Source organism: Cynocephalus volans, chromosome 11, assembly GCF_027409185.1.
Source record: "Cynocephalus volans isolate mCynVol1 chromosome 11, mCynVol1.pri, whole genome shotgun sequence".
Classification (NCBI taxonomy): Eukaryota; Metazoa; Chordata; class Mammalia; order Dermoptera; family Cynocephalidae; genus Cynocephalus; species Cynocephalus volans.
This window is the reverse complement of record NC_084470.1, coordinates 129449220-129471554: the sequence shown is the minus strand read 5'-3', so window position 1 is coordinate 129471554 and position 22335 is coordinate 129449220. Positions and strand designations below refer to the sequence as shown.

Sequence of the window (22335 nt, the reverse complement as noted above, 5' to 3'; positions counted from 1 at the left end):
TCCCTCCTACACTGAATAGGGCCGATGTATGTAACTAATAGGATATTGCAGAAACAACAAAGTGTGACATTCAAGGGTATGTCATAAAAGACATTGTGGCTTCTGCCATGCTCTCCCTTGGATCAATTGCTCTGGAAAAAGCCAGCAGCCACATCATGAACACACTCAAGCAGCCCTAAAGAGAGGTCCACTTGGTAAGAAACCAAGACATCCTACCAACAGCCAGTACTAACTTGCCAACCATGTGAGAAAAACACCTTGGAAGCAGATATTCCCGTCCAAGTCAAGCCTTCAGATAACTGTAGCCCCACCTGACATCTTCCCTGCAACATCATAAATATCCTGAATATAAGATAATAAATGTTTATTGTTGCTCATATCACAAAGTTTTGGGGTAGTTACAAAGCAATAGATAACTAATATGCTACCTCATAAGGTTGCAATGAGAATTGAGTTAACCTATGAAAAGTGCTTTACAACAGCAATCTTTGCACATAGTAAGTACTATGAATGTTGACTACCACTATTACTATTATTATAGTATTATTATTATAGTTATATTAGTTCTCATCCAACCAAGGGGCAAAACTTACAAGAAATGTTACCCACTTGTGCAAAGATAAGTTATACATTTCTGGGGAGCAAACTGTTACTGTGTATTTAAAATCATAAAAGTACACATACCATTTAAACTAGAAATTTCAATAATTACATTTGCCTTGATGATTTTTAAAAAGTACCTATCACTTTTTAAATTTCGTTATTTCTGATTCCTTATTAGAAGCTGAGTTAATGCTCTCAACAAGAAAGTAGCTATTGGCAGATTCATCTATTTTAGTACATATCATTTATTACATAGAATAGTCTGATGGCTTAGATGAGAATTTGGCACCAAAGAAAGTGATAATATTAAAATATTAAATAGGATTTGATCATGAGTTATAAAATGCATCAATATGCCAATTGTACATACTCATAAATTTATATACATTATCTTTTACCAACAGTATTAATGTTTCAGTTCACATAAACAATTGCTACAGTCTACAAAGAAATAACCACTAGTTGTAATTAAGTGAATAATATGTTCCCTACTTAGAAATTACCATTCAAATTTTATCATGGAATTAATTATGCTTAATAATTTGGACCTTGTGGAAAAAAATGTGAAAATATAAAAATTTACAAATAAATTAAAAACAACTATCATCAACAAATCCACTGTCTATGTAGTATTACATATTCCTTTGTAAAAATGACATATAATTTCATGTACCTGAATATTATTAATAAAATTGTTATCCTACTTCAAGAAATTTCATGTCTTCCTTATTTCACTTACATTATCCTTTATTTTAATATAATTTCTAATACTGATTATAGTTTGATAAAACTAAATCCCATATACACACCGCATTTCATGTATCTATTGTCATATGGCTAGATATTTTCCTTTTTCCTACACCTATTCTTACAACAAACAAAATCATACTGGATGTCTTTTTATTTAAATTTTATGTGCAGCTCATGGGATTTCCTCATGAAACCTGCATGTAATTTTGTAGACAGACTTTAGCTGATGTCTTTCTCCTCTTTGGATTTCTGCATATGCACCTTTTTACTACATTCTATAAGAAATACACGCACGCCTATGCTCCCTGTCAGCACTTGTCAACATCACCTCCAGCGTAGCATTATAAGAATACACATCTTAATGTTACATGCTGCTAGGAAACTATTCAGTGCCTTCCCTTATCCATGTGTCCAGAGTTCTTAAAGTGGATTAGAGACTTCTCCATAATCTTATCTCTGCCTTGTTTCCCAACCCCAGTTCCTACTATCCTCTATTTTGCTGCAGCAACATTACACTTTTTCTGCTTTTGAGAGCTCTCCACATTTTCACCCATATCTGCATTCACCTACATGAGATCAACCCATTTCTGTGTCTGTTTATACCTTACATCTATCATAGCTCTACGGTCTCACTGTTTTAAGCTTTCCTCGGCACCTGCATTGTTTTCTTTAACAGTCATCGTACAGTGACTTGTTCAACATGATCTCCCCCACTAGAATAAATGAAAGCTGCATGTGAGGGTATGTGAGCTTTAGTCACACAATAATGAGAATCCTTTTGATCTTTACCATTCTGTGAGTGTAATGGTATTGCATTGCAATTTTCATTTTGCTGGTATTAGTAACCCTGGGTACCTTTTCATGTGTATAGTGGTCATTTGTATGTCCTTTTAGGTGTGCAAAGTGTCCATTCAATTCTTCTACTTATTTTTATTGGTATCTCTGGATTCTTAATAATGAATTCTAGGAGTTATATATATATGGATACAAATTTTACTCAGATACATTCACTGTGAATATTTTTATCCTAGTCTGGGGGCTTGCCTTTTTCTTTCAATAGTGTCTTTGTGAAGAGTGGAAGGTTTAATTTTGATTAAGGCCAAATTAACCTTCTTTTTCTTTCTTTTTTTTCTTTTGTGGTTTGTCTTTTTTGTGTGTCCCAGCTAAAAAATATTTACCACCCAAGTTTGTCAGAATATTCCCATATGTTTTCCATTTGGTATTTTGTAATCTTACCTTTTACGTTTAAGTTTATGATCTATTTAAAGTTAGTGTTTAAAATATGGTGTGAGATAAAGCTCAAGGTATATTTTTTCTTTCTAAAAGGATATTCATTTGATTCAGAAATATTTGTTGAAGACTATCACCTCCCCAAGGTAATTGACTTAGCATTGAAAATCCATCGAAAAGTGTAGGTGTGTCTACTTCTGGACTATATTATGTTCCATTAATCTGTCTATCCATGCTTTCTTGAATGCAATAGCATCAGAGTAAAACCTCCAGAAATGTATTATAGACCTTATGACACTGATCTTTTTCATAGTTGTTAGGGCATTTATAATTTCTTTATATTTTAATATCAATTTTAGAATAAGACTTAATTTTTCAGAGAGACTGATAATATTTTAATTGAAATATTTATTGAACCTATATATAATTAGGGTAGAATTAACTTATTAATATTGAGACTTCAAATTTGTAAAAAGGTATATTTCTCAGTTATTTAATTCTTCTTAAAATTTCTCTCAGCAATGTTTATAGTTGCATTGTATAAGAATTCTTGTACATATTTTATTAAATTTTCCCCTAAGTATTTCATATTTTTGATGTAATTGTAAAAGTTATATTTAACTTAAATTTCTAATTTATTATTACAAGAACAACAAAATTGAAAACAAAATTGACCTATGCATAAGAAAGATATTTTTGATCTTCCTAACTCATTAGTTCTACCAGCTTTACTATAGATGTATTACCATTGCTATAGAAGTGTTTATTTAGTCTATGAATAAAGACAGTTTTACTATTTCCTTTCCAATACGTGTGCTTTACTTATGTCCTTTTCTTGCCATATTGCACCTTCAGTACAATGGTGAATTGAAGTAGTAATAGCAGACATCTTCGACTTGTTCTCAATATTAGAGTTAAGTATTCACCCTATAAACATCAAGTATAATAAAAATATCATGCTAGTTTCTTTCTATTTTTAATGTGCCTTAAGTTTTTGTCAGGAATGCATAATGACTTTTTTCAAATGCTTTTATTGTATCGATTGATAGTCATATAGTCTATTTTTCCCTTTAACGTATTAATATGGTGAATTGCTCTGATATTTAAATATTATATGACCTTGGCAGCACTAGGACAAATCCCACTTGGTCACAATGTATATATTACTGAATGTGATTTTTTATTAGTTTAAAGATTTTTAGATTTTTGTTCATATGAAGTATCAGTCTGTAATTTTTGAATTTTCTCATGATGTTTTTGGTTGGCCTTGGTCTAATAAAATAATACTGGCCTCATAAAATCAGTAAGAAATTGTTCCCTCCTCCTTTATTTTCTGAGAGTCAGTTTGTGCAGGACAGGTTTTATTTCTACTTTAATTACTGCTGGTTAGAATTTCTTGCTTAATGACATGTCTTATAATTTTGATTTGAGACTGGCCAATGTAAAAAGTACCTTATACAACGTTTACATTTTTTCTTTCTCTAAACATGTGGTGCTTCATTTTGGTAGGATTCGTTTGATACCTCGAAAGCCTGTTCTTTAAGCCTTGCAAGAGCAATGTTGGTAGACAAAATTCTACAATGACCTCCAAGATTCTTTGCTCTTGTGTTCACATCCTGTATAATACCCTTGAGTGTGGGTAGTGCATGTGAAATGACTGGATTAAACACCTGTGATTAAGTTATGACATATAACCAAGGTGACAGTTGACTTTGAGCTATTAGAAAGGAAGGTTATCCTTGGTGGGCATTAACCTACAAGGAAGGACTGGCCCTTCCTGAAAGGAGAGGTTCAGAGTTGTAGCACATGTTCTGTTGGCCTGAAGAAGCAACTGCCATATTGTAGAAGCCACGTGGCAGAGAATGGAAAGCAGCTTTTAAGGCAGGAGCCCCAGTTCTATAACTGCAAGGAACTAAAACCTGCCAACAACCAGTGAACTTGGAAGACCTGGCCTCAAAAGAAATTATAGACCCATCAGATATTTTCACTGCAGACTGGTGAGACCCTCACCAGAAAATCCATTCCTGGAATCCTGACACACAGAAACTTAGATATCATATTTGTGTTGTTTTGAGCTGAAAAGCTGCTGGTAATTTGTTATGTATAAAGAGAAAACTAATACTGATCAGAGCAGCCTTCACTCGAGGGATAGCTCAACTTTACTAGAAACCAAGTCTCTTATAAGATTCCACATGCTTGGTCTGATCACCAAGGAACCTCCACTACATCCGGCCAGAGTGTGAAAGCTTCCCCGACCTGGTTTGGGAATTGTCCTACTTAGGATTTCTTGGTTGTTTTTAGCCTGGCCTTTGGAGTTTCATTTTATGCATGTGTGACCTAATACTCAGAAAAATTACAGGGAGCCATGTTTAGACTTCTGGTGCTTTTTTTCTGTGTCACTCTCTCCTCCAGAATTTTTTCTTAGTGCAATATAATGGAACAATTACTTGCATATTTGCAAACATTTCATACATTTTAGCATATTTTTATTTTACTCAATTATAGTATTTTTTAACATTCTTAATCTTTTAAGTTTTTTATTCTTATACTCTGTACAGTGTAGCAACAGATGCTATGAGACAAGCACTGTGCTATAATTGGAGATAATGAAGCACTTGACACTCATTCTAGTGTTAAACAGTCATCTAAGCAATGATAAATCAATTAGTTAGCTTCTACCGTAGAATTCATATTAAACGTGAGGATACACAAAACTCTGGTTCGATCTCTCAGTATCTCTCAGTTAGCTTCTACCATAGAATTCATATTAAACATGAGGATACACAAAACTCTGGTTCGATCTCTCAGTATCTCTCACTTCAACAACTATAATAGCTTCCTAAAACATCACTCCTATGAGGTTCTTTTTGTCCTCTCAACTGCATTCAATATTTCCTCTAAAATTACTTTGTTATCTAGTTAAAATTCTATGTCTTTATCTAATACATTCACTAGTCTCTTATTACATCTCCAACAAAATTCCAACTCCTTAGTAAAATCTAATACACAATCTAATACACATGCACACTCAGAGACACACATTTATTTGTGTGTGTGTGCACAATACAAAATTCTTATACAGTATGACTTGAGGCAGTGATAGATTAAATATTCCATTATAATAACTGTCATTTCCAATTGCTGGCCAACCTATTACTATTAAAGATATCATTCTTTTGTGGTTATAAATTGCATTTTAAGAGACTCTTTCCAAAGCAAAAGGAATTACTTCATGGATGGGGGAATTATTTTAAATCATAAAAGCCTTAGCAGTCTATTGTATGCCCAGGAGATTGACTAAATTCCTCAAGCAATATCCTGTGAGAGTAGGGTATAATTGGAATCACAAGTTTTGAGATGCATGGAGGGTGGCAAGGGCAGGAAAGGGGGATTATAAAGTTTCAACTGAAGCTCTGTGTAGAAAAAATAGGCTCAGGTGGAGTGGTATTCTTAGACAGCAAGTAAAAGCACATTTGCTCACTCATTTTCAAAGGATGATAGATAAAGACAAAGAGAAAACCTGCTACTGGAATAGAAAGTCTATCTTGTTTTTCATCATATCACTAGTGCCTAGAACAACAAATTGCTCACAGTAGGACTCAAGAAAATGTTTTGAATAAGTAAATGACAGAGAAATGGAACATACCTATTCTTCCTCATAAAACATTTCTAATGAGGAACTAATTCACAGACTGAAAACCATAGGTCTAGGATATGGTAGAATACATCTGGCACTTTCCAAAGAAGAGGAAATATTCTACTCCGGCTTTCAGGACCATGAAATTGAGTGTACAAGAAATATACAACCATAAGAATATCAATGAGGTCATGATGATGCTTTGAGTTAATTAAATCGTAAGTTGCCCATAAGAAAATGGCTCAAAATAATTAATGTTCAGTGCCAATTTAACAAATGTCAAAGAGAATAAACAGAAAAGATGGTTTGGCTGCTTAATGGACCTATATATTAAAGTTTGAAATGCTACAAAAAGGGGGAAAAATAAGTCATTGAAAAATTTTGTTAGGAAAAGCAAAACCCAAGAACATATTTCACTTAAAAATAATCTATGCCAGTGTTAAATGCCTGTTTTGATGAAATAGACCATGGTTGTGTATGATATTAACATTAGGGGAAGCTGTGGGACATAAAAGGCACATGAGAACTCTCCGTCCTATCTTTACTACTCTTCTGTAAATCTAAAACTTTGTCAGTTTAAAAAACTGCATTAAAAATAAAATTTTGTTTTAATACTGAATTTAAAAATACAGTTTCAAAGGACATATTGGATACAATTAACAACATCTGAATAGGAACCGGATCCTTAGAATTATTGTTAACCCTCTTAGGTATAAAAATGTTAGTGCGGGTATGTAGCAAAATTTACTTATTCTTGGGAAAAGCATGTTGAAGTAAAAATGTGCATGCGTGTATGTGTGTGTGTGTACAGAGAGAAGATGAAGCAAATGTGGCAAAATGTTAACAACTGTTGAATGCAGATGGAGCGAATACAGGCTTTCAATGTATAATTATTTTAAACTGTGTAAGTTTGAGTTTTTCAAAGTAAAAAATAGCAGAGACAAAAAAAATGTAAAGACTCTCCAGACACTGCTGGTTTTGAACATGGCCTAACGTTAAGTAGTTTCTCATGATCTCTACAATAATACAAGAATCAAAGAGAAAAGATTTTCATCCCCCCCCCCCAAAAGTGAGAATTTTCAAAGGTATGGTATTCTATATTTTGAAAATATAAAAATTCAAAGCATTATCTTCTTCAGTAGGTTGTAAGAATGAAGTTCAAAATGATGTCTATGTGAGTGTTAAACGGGAAATGAAGAAACCATTCAGCATGAAAAACTAACACTTCACCATTTGGTGAAAGTCAAGGCTGCACATACATATGTTATTTAGAAACAGCTAAGATAATTTCCAATATTTATGTTGCTAGGAAATATTTTCCCACTCTCTTTTGGGGTTGGAAAAAGTGAGGCATTGGAATGTCTGGTGATTCAGTAAAAAATAGATGGTGGCTAAGATGAGACAAAACCTTCATAATTTGGGCCAAATTATTTCTCTAGGATGTGTGTGTGTGTGTGTGTGTGTGTGTGTGTGTGTGTGTGTGTGTGTGTGTGTGAGAGAGAGAGAGAGAGAGAGAGAGAAAGAGAGAGAGAGAGTCTGTGTTTGTGGTTCTATCTTAAACAATCTAGTTTTTTATAATGGTAGTCATACTTCCTACTAAAAAAGATATATGTTTACACAGTATTGTCTATGATATTGCTAAAAATGCATTTACATTTGTTTGTGCTTTTAACTTTTTATTGTAATTATTATTTTTTAATTGCTCGAAGAACTAACTCCTACTGTTGTGATATAATGATTCATTCTTCTAGGCATATTTTAATTATGAATTAGAAAGTATTTCTTTCAGTCAACACATCACTATAGAGATTTTTTTTCTTTCATTCATGAACTATAATCAAATTGCTATATATAAAATACCGCAATAAAGGCAAGGGAAATAACATTCATAAATAATTCACAATTTCATGTACTAACTGATTTTTCCATTATTTACTCCTGCTTGTGGGTGAAAACTTATTGATTTGATTTTTATGTCCTCTTATATCTGTTAAAATGAAGTGGGAAATTTTCAAAGGACCCAATGATTGAAAGAAAATTAGATAAGGAAGCAAAGAGAACTGAATGCTCACAGATGACGTAAGACTTTATGTCGGGGGAGGGGGCATGTAATGAGGATAGAGTATTAACCTTAATTTAGCTATTAATTTACTCCTACAACATGAATTCACCTTCCACTGATTTTCTGAGTAACTTCATCTGACCAGGAGACAAATAGCAAACTTCTTTCGGATAAAATTGATTAACTGGAGAAAACAGTTTAGTTTTAAAGTTCATTCAAGGATTTTTAATAAAAGAGTTCTCTTCCTAGTGAAGTACACATCTTTTCTTGTTTGTTTGTGTTGGTGCATGTGTGCGTGTTTAATTTTTGGAATATAGAGTGGAGGAGGAAATATGGGTTTGATTTTTAGTCATTAAATTTTGAGCTACAGTAACGTGTCTAAAAATTGAACTAGCATAATTTTTTACCTTTTTCATCATGGTTTTGCAAAAAAGAGGAAGCAATTTATGAAGGACTCAACAACATGGAGGCATAATTTTTTTCTTCAGGTGATTTCAGATCAGATATTTGGCTGGAGAGGCTTTTCTAGAATTGCTATCCCCACAAAAGATTGACAGTGAATAAAAGAGGTTATAAAACCATATTTTTGCATTAGCCATAGCTATGAAGCATGGCCATTACCACTGTCATATATTTCAGTACCAATTGCCACCTCCTACAAAAATATTATATTGGTAAAAATGTTTCTCACTGGAAGAGATTGAACACAACACAAACTATATTACCATTTGAATTTTGAACAGTGAAAGTTGAAAAAGAGTAATCCACAAGAAGTAATTAATTCTTTAAAAAAAATCATATTATAAAAGAATGTTGGCATCTGTATACTAGAAAAAGTAAACTAGTGAGTTTAGGCTGATATTGGAGGTGTGAAGATGTAGCTGCCACTGTAACACACAATGGCAATCACTATTGCAAATGTTCTAGGTCATATGAAGAGAAACTACTGTTTCTACATTTATAGATACAATTTGTGAATATCCAGGAAAATATAAAAGGGAATCTGTGTGTGTGTATTTTTTAATTTTTATTGAGACATAGTGAGTGTACATATTTAAGGGGTACAAAGATGTATTTCAGTACATGTATACAATGTATGTTGATCTATTCAGGGTAATTAACCTATTCAATCATCACAAAACTTAATCATTTCTTTGTGATGTGCACATTTGATCTCCTCTCTTCTAGTTGTTTGGTTATAGGCAATACAACATTATTTATTGTAGATTTCTGGGTTGACTGTACACCAATAAGGTTTTTATTTTTCCTATCTTGCTGTACTTTTGTAACCACTGATAAGACTTTTACTATCCCTCTTCCCTCCCTTTTACTGCCTCTGGTAACCATAGTTCTTCTCTCTCTTTTTAACAGGTAAAATTGCTATTTATTTTTGTTTGTTTGCTTGTTTTGTTTTGGTTTTGTTTGGTTTTTTAGCTATACATATGAGTGAGAACATGCAGTATTTCTCTTTCTGTGCCTGGTTTACTTCGCTTAACATAATTTTCTCAAAGCTCATCCATGTTTCTGCATATAGTAGAATTTAATTCTTTTTTTACGGCTGAGTAGTATTCCATTGTGTATAGGTACTATACTTTCTTTATCCAATCATCTGTGATGGGCATTTAGGTTGGTTCCATATCTTGGCTATTGTGAATAGAGCTGTAATAAACATGGGGTGCAAGTATCCCTTCAACACGATCCTTCCAACTGCAGTAAGATGGTATCTCAATGTGGTTTTGATCTGTATTTCCCTGATGATTAGGTATGTTCAGTATTTTTTCATATACTTGTCGTCTATTGGTATGTCTTCCTATTGAGCTCTCTGCCCAGTGTTAAATTGGGTTATTTGTTTTTTTACTATTGAGTTGTTTGAGTTTCTTGTATATTCTGGAAATTAGCTCCCTTTAAGATGCATAGTTTGCAAATATTTTCTCCCATTCTCTAGGTTATATCTTTGCTATGCAGATTGTTTTCTTTGCTTTTTAGTTTGATGTAATCCCGTTTTTTAATTTTTACTTTTGTTGCCTGTGCTTTTAGGTCTTATTCATAAAATCTGTGCCTAGTCCTACATCCTAGAGCATTTCCCTTGTGTTTCCTTCTAGAAGTTTTATAGTTTCAAGACTTACCTTTAATTCTTCAATCCATTTTGAGTTAATTTTTGTATATAGTGAGAGATAGGGGTCTAGTTTCATTCTCCTACACATGGATATTTAGTTTTCCTGGCAAAATTTATTGAAGAGGCAGTCTTTTCCCCAATGTATGTCCTTGTTGCCTTTGTCAGAGATCAGTTGGCTGTAAGTATGTGAGTTGATTTCTGGGTTCTCTATTCTGTTCCGTTGGTCGAAGTGTCTGTTTTTATACCAGTACTATGGTGTTTTGATTACTAAAGCTATGTGATATAATTTGAAATCCAGTACTTGATATGATTTCAATCTTTTTAAATTTGTTGAGATTTAATTTGTGCCATAATATGTGGTCTACCATGAAGAAATGTTCTGTAAATGCCCGTCAAGTTCATTTGGTCTAAAGTGACATTTAAATCCAGTATTTCTCTGCTGATTTTTGTGTAGTTGATCTGTTCAGTGCTCAGAGAGGCATATTAAAGACACCAACTATTATCTTACCTCTCCCATTAGATCCAATAACATTTGCTTTATACATCTGGGTGTTCCAATGTTGCGTGCATATATGTTTTGGATTGTTATATCTTCACGCTGCATTGATCCTTTTATCATTATATAACTTCCTTCTTTGTCTCTTTTTATACTTGTTGGTCTAAAGTCTATTTTATCTGATGTAAGTATGGCAACTCCTGCTCTCTTTGGCTTCCATTTGCATAGAATATCTTTTTCCATCCCTTCACTATTAATCTGTATGTGTCTTTATTGGTGAAGTGAGTTTTTTGCAGCCAGCATATAGTTGGGTCTAGTTTTTTAATCCATTCAGCCAGTCTGTATCTCTTCAATGGGAAATTTAATCCATTTACAGTCAGGGTTGTTATTCAATGGTGTTGTCTTATTCCTGCCATCAATTTTTAATGGTTATTTATATTTTTTAATGGTTATTTTATATTTCATTTGTTCCTTTCTCTCCCTTTTATTGTTTGGCTTTGCTGTTCAGTGTTTTTTTGTTTGTTTGTTTGTTTGTTTGGGTTTTTTTGTAGTGATAAGATATACCTTTCTCTTTCTTGTTTGTATATGTGCTCTACCAGTGGTTTTTATTTTTTCTTGTGTATTCATGATGATAGTTATCACCCTTTTGATTCCAGATGGAGGATTCCCTAGAGGATTTCTTATAGGGCCAGTCTAGTGGTGGTGAATTCCTGCACTTTTTGTTTGTCTCGGAAAGATACTATTTCTCCTTTATTTGTGAAGCATAGCTTTGTTGGCTATAGTATTCTCAGCTGGCAGGTTTTTTCTTTTAGCACTTTGATTATAACATTTCACTCTATCCTGGTCTGTAAGGTTTCTGTTGAGAAGTCTGCTGTTAGTCTGATGGTGATTCCCTTATAGGTGACTTGATGCTTTTCTTTGGCTGTTTTTAGAATTTTTTCTTGGTCTTTGACTTTTGGTAATTTGACTATAATGCATTTTGGGAGGTCCTTTTTGGGTTGAATCTGTTTGGGGATCTTTGAGCATCTCGGATCTGGGAGACCATCTCTAATATGGTCTTTGGAACTTCGGAATACTTTGGAAGTTTTTGGCTATTTCATTAAATAGTCTTTCAAAGCCTCTTCCTTTCTCTTTCCCTTATGGAACACCGATAATAAGCATGTTTGCATGCTTAGTGTTTTCTGACAGATCTTGTAGGCTTTCTTCATTTTTTAAAATTCTTTCTTCTTTTTATGGTCCAATTGGGTTAATTCAAAAAACCTGTCTTCTAGTTCAGAAATTCTATCTTCTGCTGTTCTAGCCTGTTGCTGAAGCTCTCAGTTGTATTTTTTATTATGTTGAATAAATTCTTCAGTTCCAGGATTTCTGCTTGCTTATTTTTTATGGGTTTCTATCTCTTTATTGAATTTCTCATACATGTCCTGGATTGTTTTTGTTTTCTTCATTGTGATTTCTATTTATTTTTTCTTTGATCATGTTGAGTTTCTTAAGATTGCTATTTGGAATTCCTCTTCAGACATTTCACTGGTTTCCTATTTGGGATCTGGTACTAGGAAATTATTGTCTTCTTTTTGGGGAGTCATGTTTCTCTGTTTTTTCATGCTTCTTGTATCTCTGTGTTGATGTCTGGGCATCTGTTGGTATAGACACTTCTTTTAGATTTTGAAGAAGTTTTTGATGGGAGAGACTCTTACATGGAGCAGTGTTGTATATTTTTAGTCAGGTTGGATGTCATAGATTTAGTTCTGGGTGAGTGTGGTAGCAGGTTCTGGCTTGTTCTTGGCTGGTGTGGGCAGGACTGCTGTGTCAAGTGGGCCTCTAAGCTCTTGGGGAAGGTGGGCATGGATCCAGGTGACCAATGCAAGGGATTGGCATACTCCCTGCTGACTGACAGCCTGGAAGGAATGTGTTTTGAAATAGCTTAAATGAAAGATGACCATGGCGTGACCTAGGATTGTGGCAGAGATAAGTCTGAGATATTCAGGGAGCATGACTTTGAGAACATTATGATGGGTTGGATGCAGAGGATGAAAGAATGACTTGTATGTTTTAAGTTCTAAGTAGACAGTTCTGGGAAAAATGGGTGAGAAACAGGTTTTTGATCAGGGAAAATCAGTAACTATGTTTAGATATCTTAATTTTGAGATGGCTATTAGAAACCTATTAGGAGATATTTACAATGCAGTTGGAGACAAACCTAGAACTCAAAGTGGATATTGAAGGAGAGATTTAATTTGGGAAATCATAAAAATGAATGAGATTCTCTAAGTAAAAGGCATACAGGGCAAAAAAAAAAAATCTCTTTAATTTTCTTTGTAGAGAATCTGATATGTGAACAACGGCAATTTTATTTTTCTGCATTCTGATGCCTATTCCCTTTTATTTTTCCAGCTTTACTTCAATCCTTAGGATTTCCAGAAAAATAATGAACAAAAGTGGTTTTAGTAGATACCTATGTTTGTACCTAATCTTAAGGACAGACTTTCAATACGTGATCTTTAAATATTATTTTTTCTCTAGGTTATTTTGAAGGCAATTTTCCTTCGGTTAAGGAGTTCTTTGTTCCTAGCTTTTCAATAGGTGTTCTTTCTTTTTTCTTTTTTAAATTGTTAGTAAATGTTAAGTTCTCTCTCAAATTATTTTCCTGCATCCAGAGAAATGATGATATAGTTATTCTTTTCTGTAACTTGATAATCTACCTGTGTAATAACTTCAACTTGGTGATGATATATTCTTTTTAAAAAATATTACTTACTTTATTTTCCTAATAATTTTATATAATTGTTAACTACATTAACCAGTTAAATTACTCTCTAAATGTCATATCTAATACTATCCTCGAATTTTTTATCAAGGCTATGTTAGTCACATAAAATGAGTTGGGGAGATAACTTTCTTTTTCTACTCTATGAAAATGTGTGTAATTCAGAATTTTGAGTTTTTTGAACCTCTGTAATAAGCTGTTTGTAAAACATCATGGGTGAATCTCGACTACTTCTTCTGGAAACAAATATAATACAAATTTGTTATGAGGATGATAAATAGGCACTCAATGATTAATAATCACTTTCACAGGTATTATTTAGTAGTGGTTGGTTTTCTTCTGAGTAGTTTTAAAATCATTACACTATAGGGTAGTGTTTCTTATTATCTGCATCTTACAAATTGAAAAACTCAAGCTTAGAGAGATGAAGAAACCTGAGGTCTTGCAGTAAATACACAAAATAACAAAGACTTCACCAAGCAGTGTTCCATTCCAGAATTTGCAGTTTTAACTACTTTGACAAATTTATTATAAAAGGGACGAACTGCTGAAACTAAACTCTGTACCTCTGTGAGTAACATTTGTATCTTTTCTTTGAAAATTTGTGATGATGAAAATAATCAAATCATCTGAGAATTATATTTTTATGTTGCTAGAATCTCACTGTAATTTGTAGTAATTGAGTTTATATTCAGAAATCTCTTATCATGACTATTATTCTACTGAGTATTTTATTTTTCTTGTTTATCTCAAAGCTGATTTTTTTTACCTTCCTTTCTTTATATGAGTAACAGCAAATTTTTTGTATTGCTGAGATCACATCCATATAGATTTTTCCCCTTTGGATCTGATCAAAGTATAGAAGCTATTTTAATTATAATTAATAGTATAATAATACTATAATTCATTCAAATAAAAGTGAAATAATTTGATAACTTACTTTAATGAATGCCTATAATTACTTTGTTCTGGATAAAGTGATCCATAAAAGACATGAATGATAGATATGCATAAAGTAATGGTTGCTATAGTGTTTTTGCTTTCTAATATTGAATACATTTATAAACTGAACTTTGAAATTTCTCTGTTCCACGCATCTTTTAATAAAATAGGTTTACTTTATTTGGTTTTTTTGGTGGCTGACCAGCACAGGGATCTGAACTCTCGACCTTTATGTTACCAGCACCACACTCTCACAAGTGAACTAAGTGGCCAACTAGATTTACTTATAAATTAAAAATTATAAATTATAATCACAGTATGATTTACACAATTTAAGGTAAACTGGAGAGGCTATTTAAAGAGATGGAAATACAAATGTCTCACATGTCATGATAATTGCAATCATGCATAGTTAATACTCATGAGGATACAAGAACAAGACGATAAATAAATACTGTCAAGTAAATATTACTTCAAATAAAGCAATTATTATTTTATGGCAAACAATATTGCTAAATAACAACACAAAACTTATTGATTTCCAATAGCCACCATTTTATTTCTCAATATTCTGTGGATGAGCATGATTGCCTGCATTTGCTGGTAAGTTGGGAGCCAGACAGGTGGGCGCTGGGATGGATGAGGCTCCCTTTCCATGTGACTTTTCATCCTTAGAGAGGCCGACCTGGGTTTCTTCAAATGTAGTCTCTGGGCAGTGCTCCAACAAAGGGCAAGCAGAAGCTGCATGGCCTTATGAAGCTTAGCTTCTGAAGTCGTACAGTGTAACATTTGTTACATTCTATTGGTCAAAACAAGCCACAAGGCAAGCTCACATTCAAGGGTGAGGAAATGTATTTCATCTCTTCATGGACAAAAGCTGCAAAGTCGCATCAGAACAGGACACAGACACAGGGACCGTGATTCCTTGGCAACCATTATTTTTCAACAATCTACCACACAAACTGACAGCTTGATATACTGCCCTTTGAAAGGTTAAGTCCACAATCTTTTTAACCTCATGCTGAGGTATAAAATATACTATGTTGGTTTCAGAGTCTCATATATCTCTCCAAACTCTTTCGATGGCACTTTAATGGAACTAGGTGATTTCATCTCTATATAAGAAAAGCTCCTCTGGGATGTTGTAAACTCAGCCATAAAAGAATGCTGACACTATTACAAGGAATTTCAACAGGTGTCAAAATGAGAAATATTGAGATAAACTACTCGGATAGAATTTTAAATAATCCATTCATTCTGATGGGTTTATCAAAGTAATGGCAGAATTAGAATTTGAAAAAAGAATTAAGGCAAATAGTCTCTATAATTTTTGGTTTATAGAAGTAGACTAGTTCAGCGAGTTTCATCTACCTGTGGGGAGAATATAAATGGCTTGCTAAAGAAGGAAGAAAAAACGTGAAATCTGTTCTGAATTTTAGTTATGACACAATGAAAATTACAAATTGTTTTCCCAAACTGCTTATTGTTTTAAGATCCAGGTTTATTACCTATTTATTGAACATCTAATATATTTCAGATATTATTTATTTAATCCTTACTGCTAACCCTAACCAATAGCAGAGACATCACATATTATGGCATTTTAATAGAGAAAAATAGGACTCAGAATACTAAACTGCCTACCCAAGTCTTAAGTGGTGGCACTCAAATTTAAATTTACATTTTTAGGACTTTGCCTATTGCTCATGTCATTACTGCCACCCTAGAAATTTTGTCACAGCAAATTATTAGCAGTTATAACAAAGTTTTTTCAAAAATATTCCTTTTGCTAAATAATAATAATGACAGCTTAGTTATAAAAGTCATTTAGGTAAACAGTTGGCATTTATTGAATGCTAATTATATATAAGTAATAGGTACTGTTACAAGTATAATTTTGGAGTACCTTATGTTACATATGTAATTTATGTATTAATGTACACTATGTTACAAATATAGTATGTATATGTCATAGGTATATTATTACATAAATTATATACATACATTGTAATTTATAATATGTGTAATGTATGCATGTAGTTTATGTTACATAAAATACTTACATTACTTATAATGTAAGTATTACATATATAATTATGAAGTACTTTATGTTACATATATAATGATAAAGTACGTTACATATACTTTTTCCATTTAATTTTACAAACTCTCTTACAAAAGAGGTAATTTTTACTTTCAGTTTAGAAAATAAGCTTGAAGAAGCCCTGGCACTATCTTGGAACATTTAAGTCTGAATCTCTATGATCAATGTTTTAAAAACCTTCCAAAGATATCCTAACATGAAGTCAAGGATGAGAGTCATTATTTTAAATTGTTTACTACACATTTAAGATAAATTGATGACATTGTTTGTCAAAAGGCTAGATGATATAAGACACAGCAAACTGAATAGCAACAATTTCATATTTTCTTATTGTTTAAAAATGTGCTAGTGTTTACATTTTTATTTTAATACCATATGCTAATAGGTAAGCATTTTAAGATATGTGAACACATTTTCTGAAGGAAATACATTTTGCTGACACATTGCTAAAATTATATTTTAATGACTTTTGAAGCTTTAGACTATTAAGATGGAATATAATATAAAAAAGAAAAAGGTTATTATGTTTGGGGGGGAAACATGTACATAAATTACTGACTTAATCAAATTAGTTCCTCTCTCCTACAGAAACATTGGAGAAAAAAATAAAATATCATTTTGCTGTTTAATTTCTTAATAGTTCAAAACATAATCTCATGTGATCAGTTATTTTAAAAGCAGTGCCTCCAAAAATAATTCATATGTATCTTTTTCTTGAACTCTTTTCAAATTCTATCCCCCCAATTAAAGCCATTTAAACAGACCTGAATGCATTTTAATATATTACTCTATTGCATGTTAAACATATATGTGTTTAACATATAACAATGCATTATCTATGTGTAAGATAAGTATAAATCAATAGATGTACCATTTGAAACCTCTGTCTACATTATGCACAAATCTACCACTGCTAATCTACTTAGGCTTATTAAGGCATCACAAAAGCTCAGATGCTAGAATCACAAAGGTATATAAAAAAGTAAGGACACCTCGAAATATTATTTTGTCACAAATCAAAGAAATCCTCTTATAGCAAACAATAACAAACAAGTAAATGATAAAAAAAAGAAATCTTTCTCAGCTCTATACAATTATGAATCTATTAAGTTGCCACTAACTTCAGAGATAGAACTCTTACATCACAATGGGAATTTGAGGAAATTCAATGGATCTCATTCAAGATAAAAACTTACCAGCAAATTTGATATGGAATTTATTTTCAGGCTTTAATATTTGGACATATAAAGGGCAATTTGGAGCAAAATCTTTTACAGCCCATGCTCTCAATATTGTTTGGTGATCCTGAAATAATAAAAATAAAATGCCATGAGATGTAAAGTAAGAACCATCAAGTAGTTTGTTAAATGGTCACATCCACAGTTAAAAATTAAATGTATAAATAATGCATTGTGAGAAATTACTCTAAGGTGACATTATTTCTATAAAAGAGGGTGACAATACCTAATTCAATCAGTGCAAATTAGCAGCACCAAGAAAATTAGCAGGGATTAAGAGGGGAGTAGCAAGACACACTGAAAAATAATTTTCCTAAAAATTTCCTGCAGGTCAGAAGCCTTCAGAAATACAGCATGACTAATAGTTTGTGATAGAAATTTCCATGAAAAAGATGAACTTAAAACATTAACGTATTTAGAAAAATTGGTAAAGGGAAACTACTACAGTGACCATACAAGTAGAGAACACATTGCTTGACTTTTTTATATAGCAGTAAAGGTAAGAGGATTTTGGCTGTGTGTGTGTGTGTGTGTGTGTGTGTGTGTGTGTGTGTGTGTGTGTGTGTGTATTTGAAGAGATAAATAACTCCTAGATATAATAAAATATATTTTTAAAAAGATGCTAAGACTGAGCAAGGAGATCAAAATTATGCTTAACATGAAAACTTACACATAGTAGTTATGCCATAAATAATTATTTAGTAAATTTAATAACTCAAGGCAAATAATTAGAGAAATATGCCACAAAAGTAGCTAATAAATTTTTAAAGGAAGCACAAAGATACTGTAGCATAGTACTGTCCATATAGTGGCCACTAGGCACATACGTTTGCTTAAATTCAAATTAACTGAAATTAAATAAAATTAAGAAATCAATTTCTCAATTCACTTGCCACATTTCAAGTGTTCAAAGCTATATATTGCTAATGGCTACCATTTTGAACAGCAGAGATATAGAACAATTCTAGCAGCATAAAAAGTTCTATTTGACAACACTGTTAGAGAAAGAAAAGGAAGATCAAAAATGCAGGTGGATATGAGGGATTGTTTATCCAAACGCTGAAAGAAGAAGCAGTTGTTGATAGCTGGTAACTGCTATCCACTGAATGTTTTACAGTGAAATCTTAACCGCCATTGTGATCACAATAGGAGATGGGGCCTTTTCCAGGTGATTAGGTCATTAGGGATACACACTCATGAACTGGATTAGCACCCCAGAGAGCCCCTTCACCACTTCAGCGATGTGAGGATGCAGCTGAAAGACAACCATCTACAAACCAGGAAGCAGGTCCTCACCAGACAGAGAATCTGCCGGCTCCTTGATCTTCAATGTCCTAGCCTCCAGAACTGTGAGAAATTAGTCTCTCTCATTTATAAGCCACCCAGTCTATGATATTTTGTCACAGCAGCCCAAACTAAGATAATAACTTCCAGTTACATAAAAATTGATGAACTGTAGACCAGAATGGCTTAAGTGGATCTTAATGAGAAACATTCAAAACATGATGAACCTAATGCCACTATGACTCATCTAGTGAACACCTGTTAGTTCATGTAACATGATTGTAAATCTAAGACTGCAGGGTTAAAGATAAATTAATGATTGCTTGCTTTCATTTCCCTTTCACTAGAAGTATAAAATTTTAAGTGAAAAAGAAAAGACAAAATAACTCACTATCTAAGTAAAAGGATACCAAATACAATTTTTACTTTATTTTATTTCATTTTGTATAGTGTTGTGTTAAAATAATGGGCTATTCTAGGGTTTTTACTGTGCTTTGTTCCTCAATATCTAACTGAACTTGGACAAGTTAGATTACCTCATTCATAAAATGTAAATAAATACTTTTTATTTCAGAAGATGGTTATAGTGAAATACACAGCACATGTAAAGCTTTTAACAGAGCTTGGCAATTAGTTAATGTTGAAACAGCATAAGCTGTTTTTCTTATTATGTGTACCATCTTAGAAAGAATAGAATACATATCATTAAGGATAAAAGATAAAAGAACAAAGATAAATTCCTTAGCAAGAAAATTTTAAACTGAGATTTGCCTGCTGACACAGGCAACAAATGTAACATTAAAAAGAGAAAAAAAGGTGAGGTGAGTCTCTTGTAGACAGCATAAAACTGGGTCTAACTTTTTAATCCAATCAGCCAGTCTGTGTCTTTCAAGTGGGAAATTTAATCCATTTACATTTATGGTTGTTACCAAAGGGTATCATCTTACTACAAGAGTGAAGGGATGGAAAAAAATATACAATGCAAATGGAAGTCACAAACAAGCAGAAGTAGCTATTCTTCTACTAGATAAAATAACTTTAGGCCAAAAACTATAAAAAGAGACAAAGAAGTCCATTATATAATGATAAAGGGATCTATCCAGCAAGAAGACATAACAATCATAAACATACAGGCACCCAACATCAGAACACATAAATATATAAATCAAACACTATTCAATTTAAGGAAAATGAAAAACTACAATACGATAGTAGTCGGGGATCTGAATACCTCTTCTTCAACAGTGGATAGATAATCTAGGCAACAAAACAAAAGAGAAACATAGGGTTTTAACCACACTTTAGATCAATTTGACTTGGCAGACATCTACAGAACATTCCATGTAACAACCACAGAATATGCATTCTTCTCATCAGTGCATGGGACATTCTCCAGGATAGACCACGTGTTGGCTCACAAATCCAGCTTCAACACACTTTGAAAAATTGAAATCATTTCAAGTATCTTCTCAGACCACAACAGATTAAAACTAGAAATCAATAATAAGCAAAACTCTGGAAACTATATAAACACATGGAAATTAAACAATATGTTGCTCAATGACATACAGATCCAAGAAGAAATTAAACACGAAATGGAAGAAACTGTTGACATTAATGAAAATAAAGACACATCATACGGAAACCTGAGGAACACCGCAAAAGCATTTGCATCAAAAAATAGAAAGATTTCAAATGAACAACCTAACACTACACCTCAAAGAACTACAAAAATAAGAACAATACAATCACAAAATTAGTAGGTGGAAAGAAATAGTTAAGAACAGAGCAGAACTAAATGAAATAGAAACCAAACCAAACCAAAACAAACAAAAAACAAATAGAACTCAAAAGATGGTTTTACTGCTGAATTCTATAAAACCTTTAAAGAGGAATTAATATCAATTATCTTCAAACTATTCCAAAATATTGGGAGAGAGGCCATTCTCTTAAACTCATTCTATGAGGCCAATATCACCCTGATACCCAAACAAGACAAAGATACAACAAAAAAAGAAAACTATAGGCCGATACCTTTAATGAACATAGATGCTAAAATCCTCAATAAAATATTGGCAGATAGAACACAGCAACACATAAAAATACACACACACACACACACACACACACACAATATAATCAAGTGGCATTCATCCCAGGGATGCAAGGATGGTTCAACATATGCAAGTCAATAAATAAGATATACCTCATCAACAAAATCAAGTACAAAAACCATATAATTATCTCAATAGATGTAGAAAAAGCATTTGATAAAATTCAACATACCTTCATGATAAATTAGGTATAGAAGGAAAGCATCTCAGAACAATAAAAGCCATATAATACAAACCCACTGCCAATATCATCCCAAAAGAGACAAGGATGCCCACTCTCACTACTCCTATTTAACATAGTTTTGGAAGTACTACTCAGAGTAATCAGGCAAGAGAAAGAAATAAAGGGTATCCAGATTAGAAAAGACTAAGTCAAATTTTCCCTGTTTTCAGATGACATAGTCTTACATATAGAAAAGCCTAAAGACTCTACAAAAACAAACAAAAATCCTCTCAGAGTTGACAGATGATTTCAGTAAAGTTGCAGGATACTAATTCCCAACAGAAAAAAATCTGTGGCATTTTATATTCCAACAGTGAGCTAGCAGAAAAAGATATCAAGAAAGCTAGCCAATTTATAGTAGTCACCAAAAAAAAAAAAAAATACACACACACACACACACACACACACACACACACACACACACACACACACACACAAACACAGGAATCAATTTAACCAAGGAGGTAAAATATCTCTAAACTGGAACTACAACTCACTGTTGAAAAACATTAAAGAGGACACAAAAGATATAAAGACATTAAATGCTCTTGGATTTAACATTGTGAAAATGTCCATACTAGCTAAAGTGACCTACAGATTCAATGCAATCCCCATCAAAATGCCAATGACATTCTTCACAGAAATAAAAAAAAAAATCCTAATATTCATATGGAACAGCAAAAGACCCCAAATAGCCAAAGCAACCATGAACAACAACAAAAAAATAAACCCAGAGGCATGACACTACCTGACTTCAAAATATACTACAAAG

General features: G+C 32.7%; 1 protein-coding gene across 3 annotated transcripts in view; it reads right to left on the bottom strand.

The window, feature by feature from the left end:
• The window catches only part of KCNT2 (potassium sodium-activated channel subfamily T member 2), a 388988-nt gene that overhangs the window by 176106 nt on the left and 190547 nt on the right, over positions 1-22335 (bottom strand). For all 3 annotated transcript variants that reach the window (XM_063114556.1, XM_063114557.1, XM_063114558.1), the window contains exon 13: positions 17901-18009. In XM_063114556.1, the coding sequence (XP_062970626.1) occupies positions 17901-18009 (109 nt within the window). The remainder of the gene's footprint in view (positions 1-17900; positions 18010-22335) is intronic.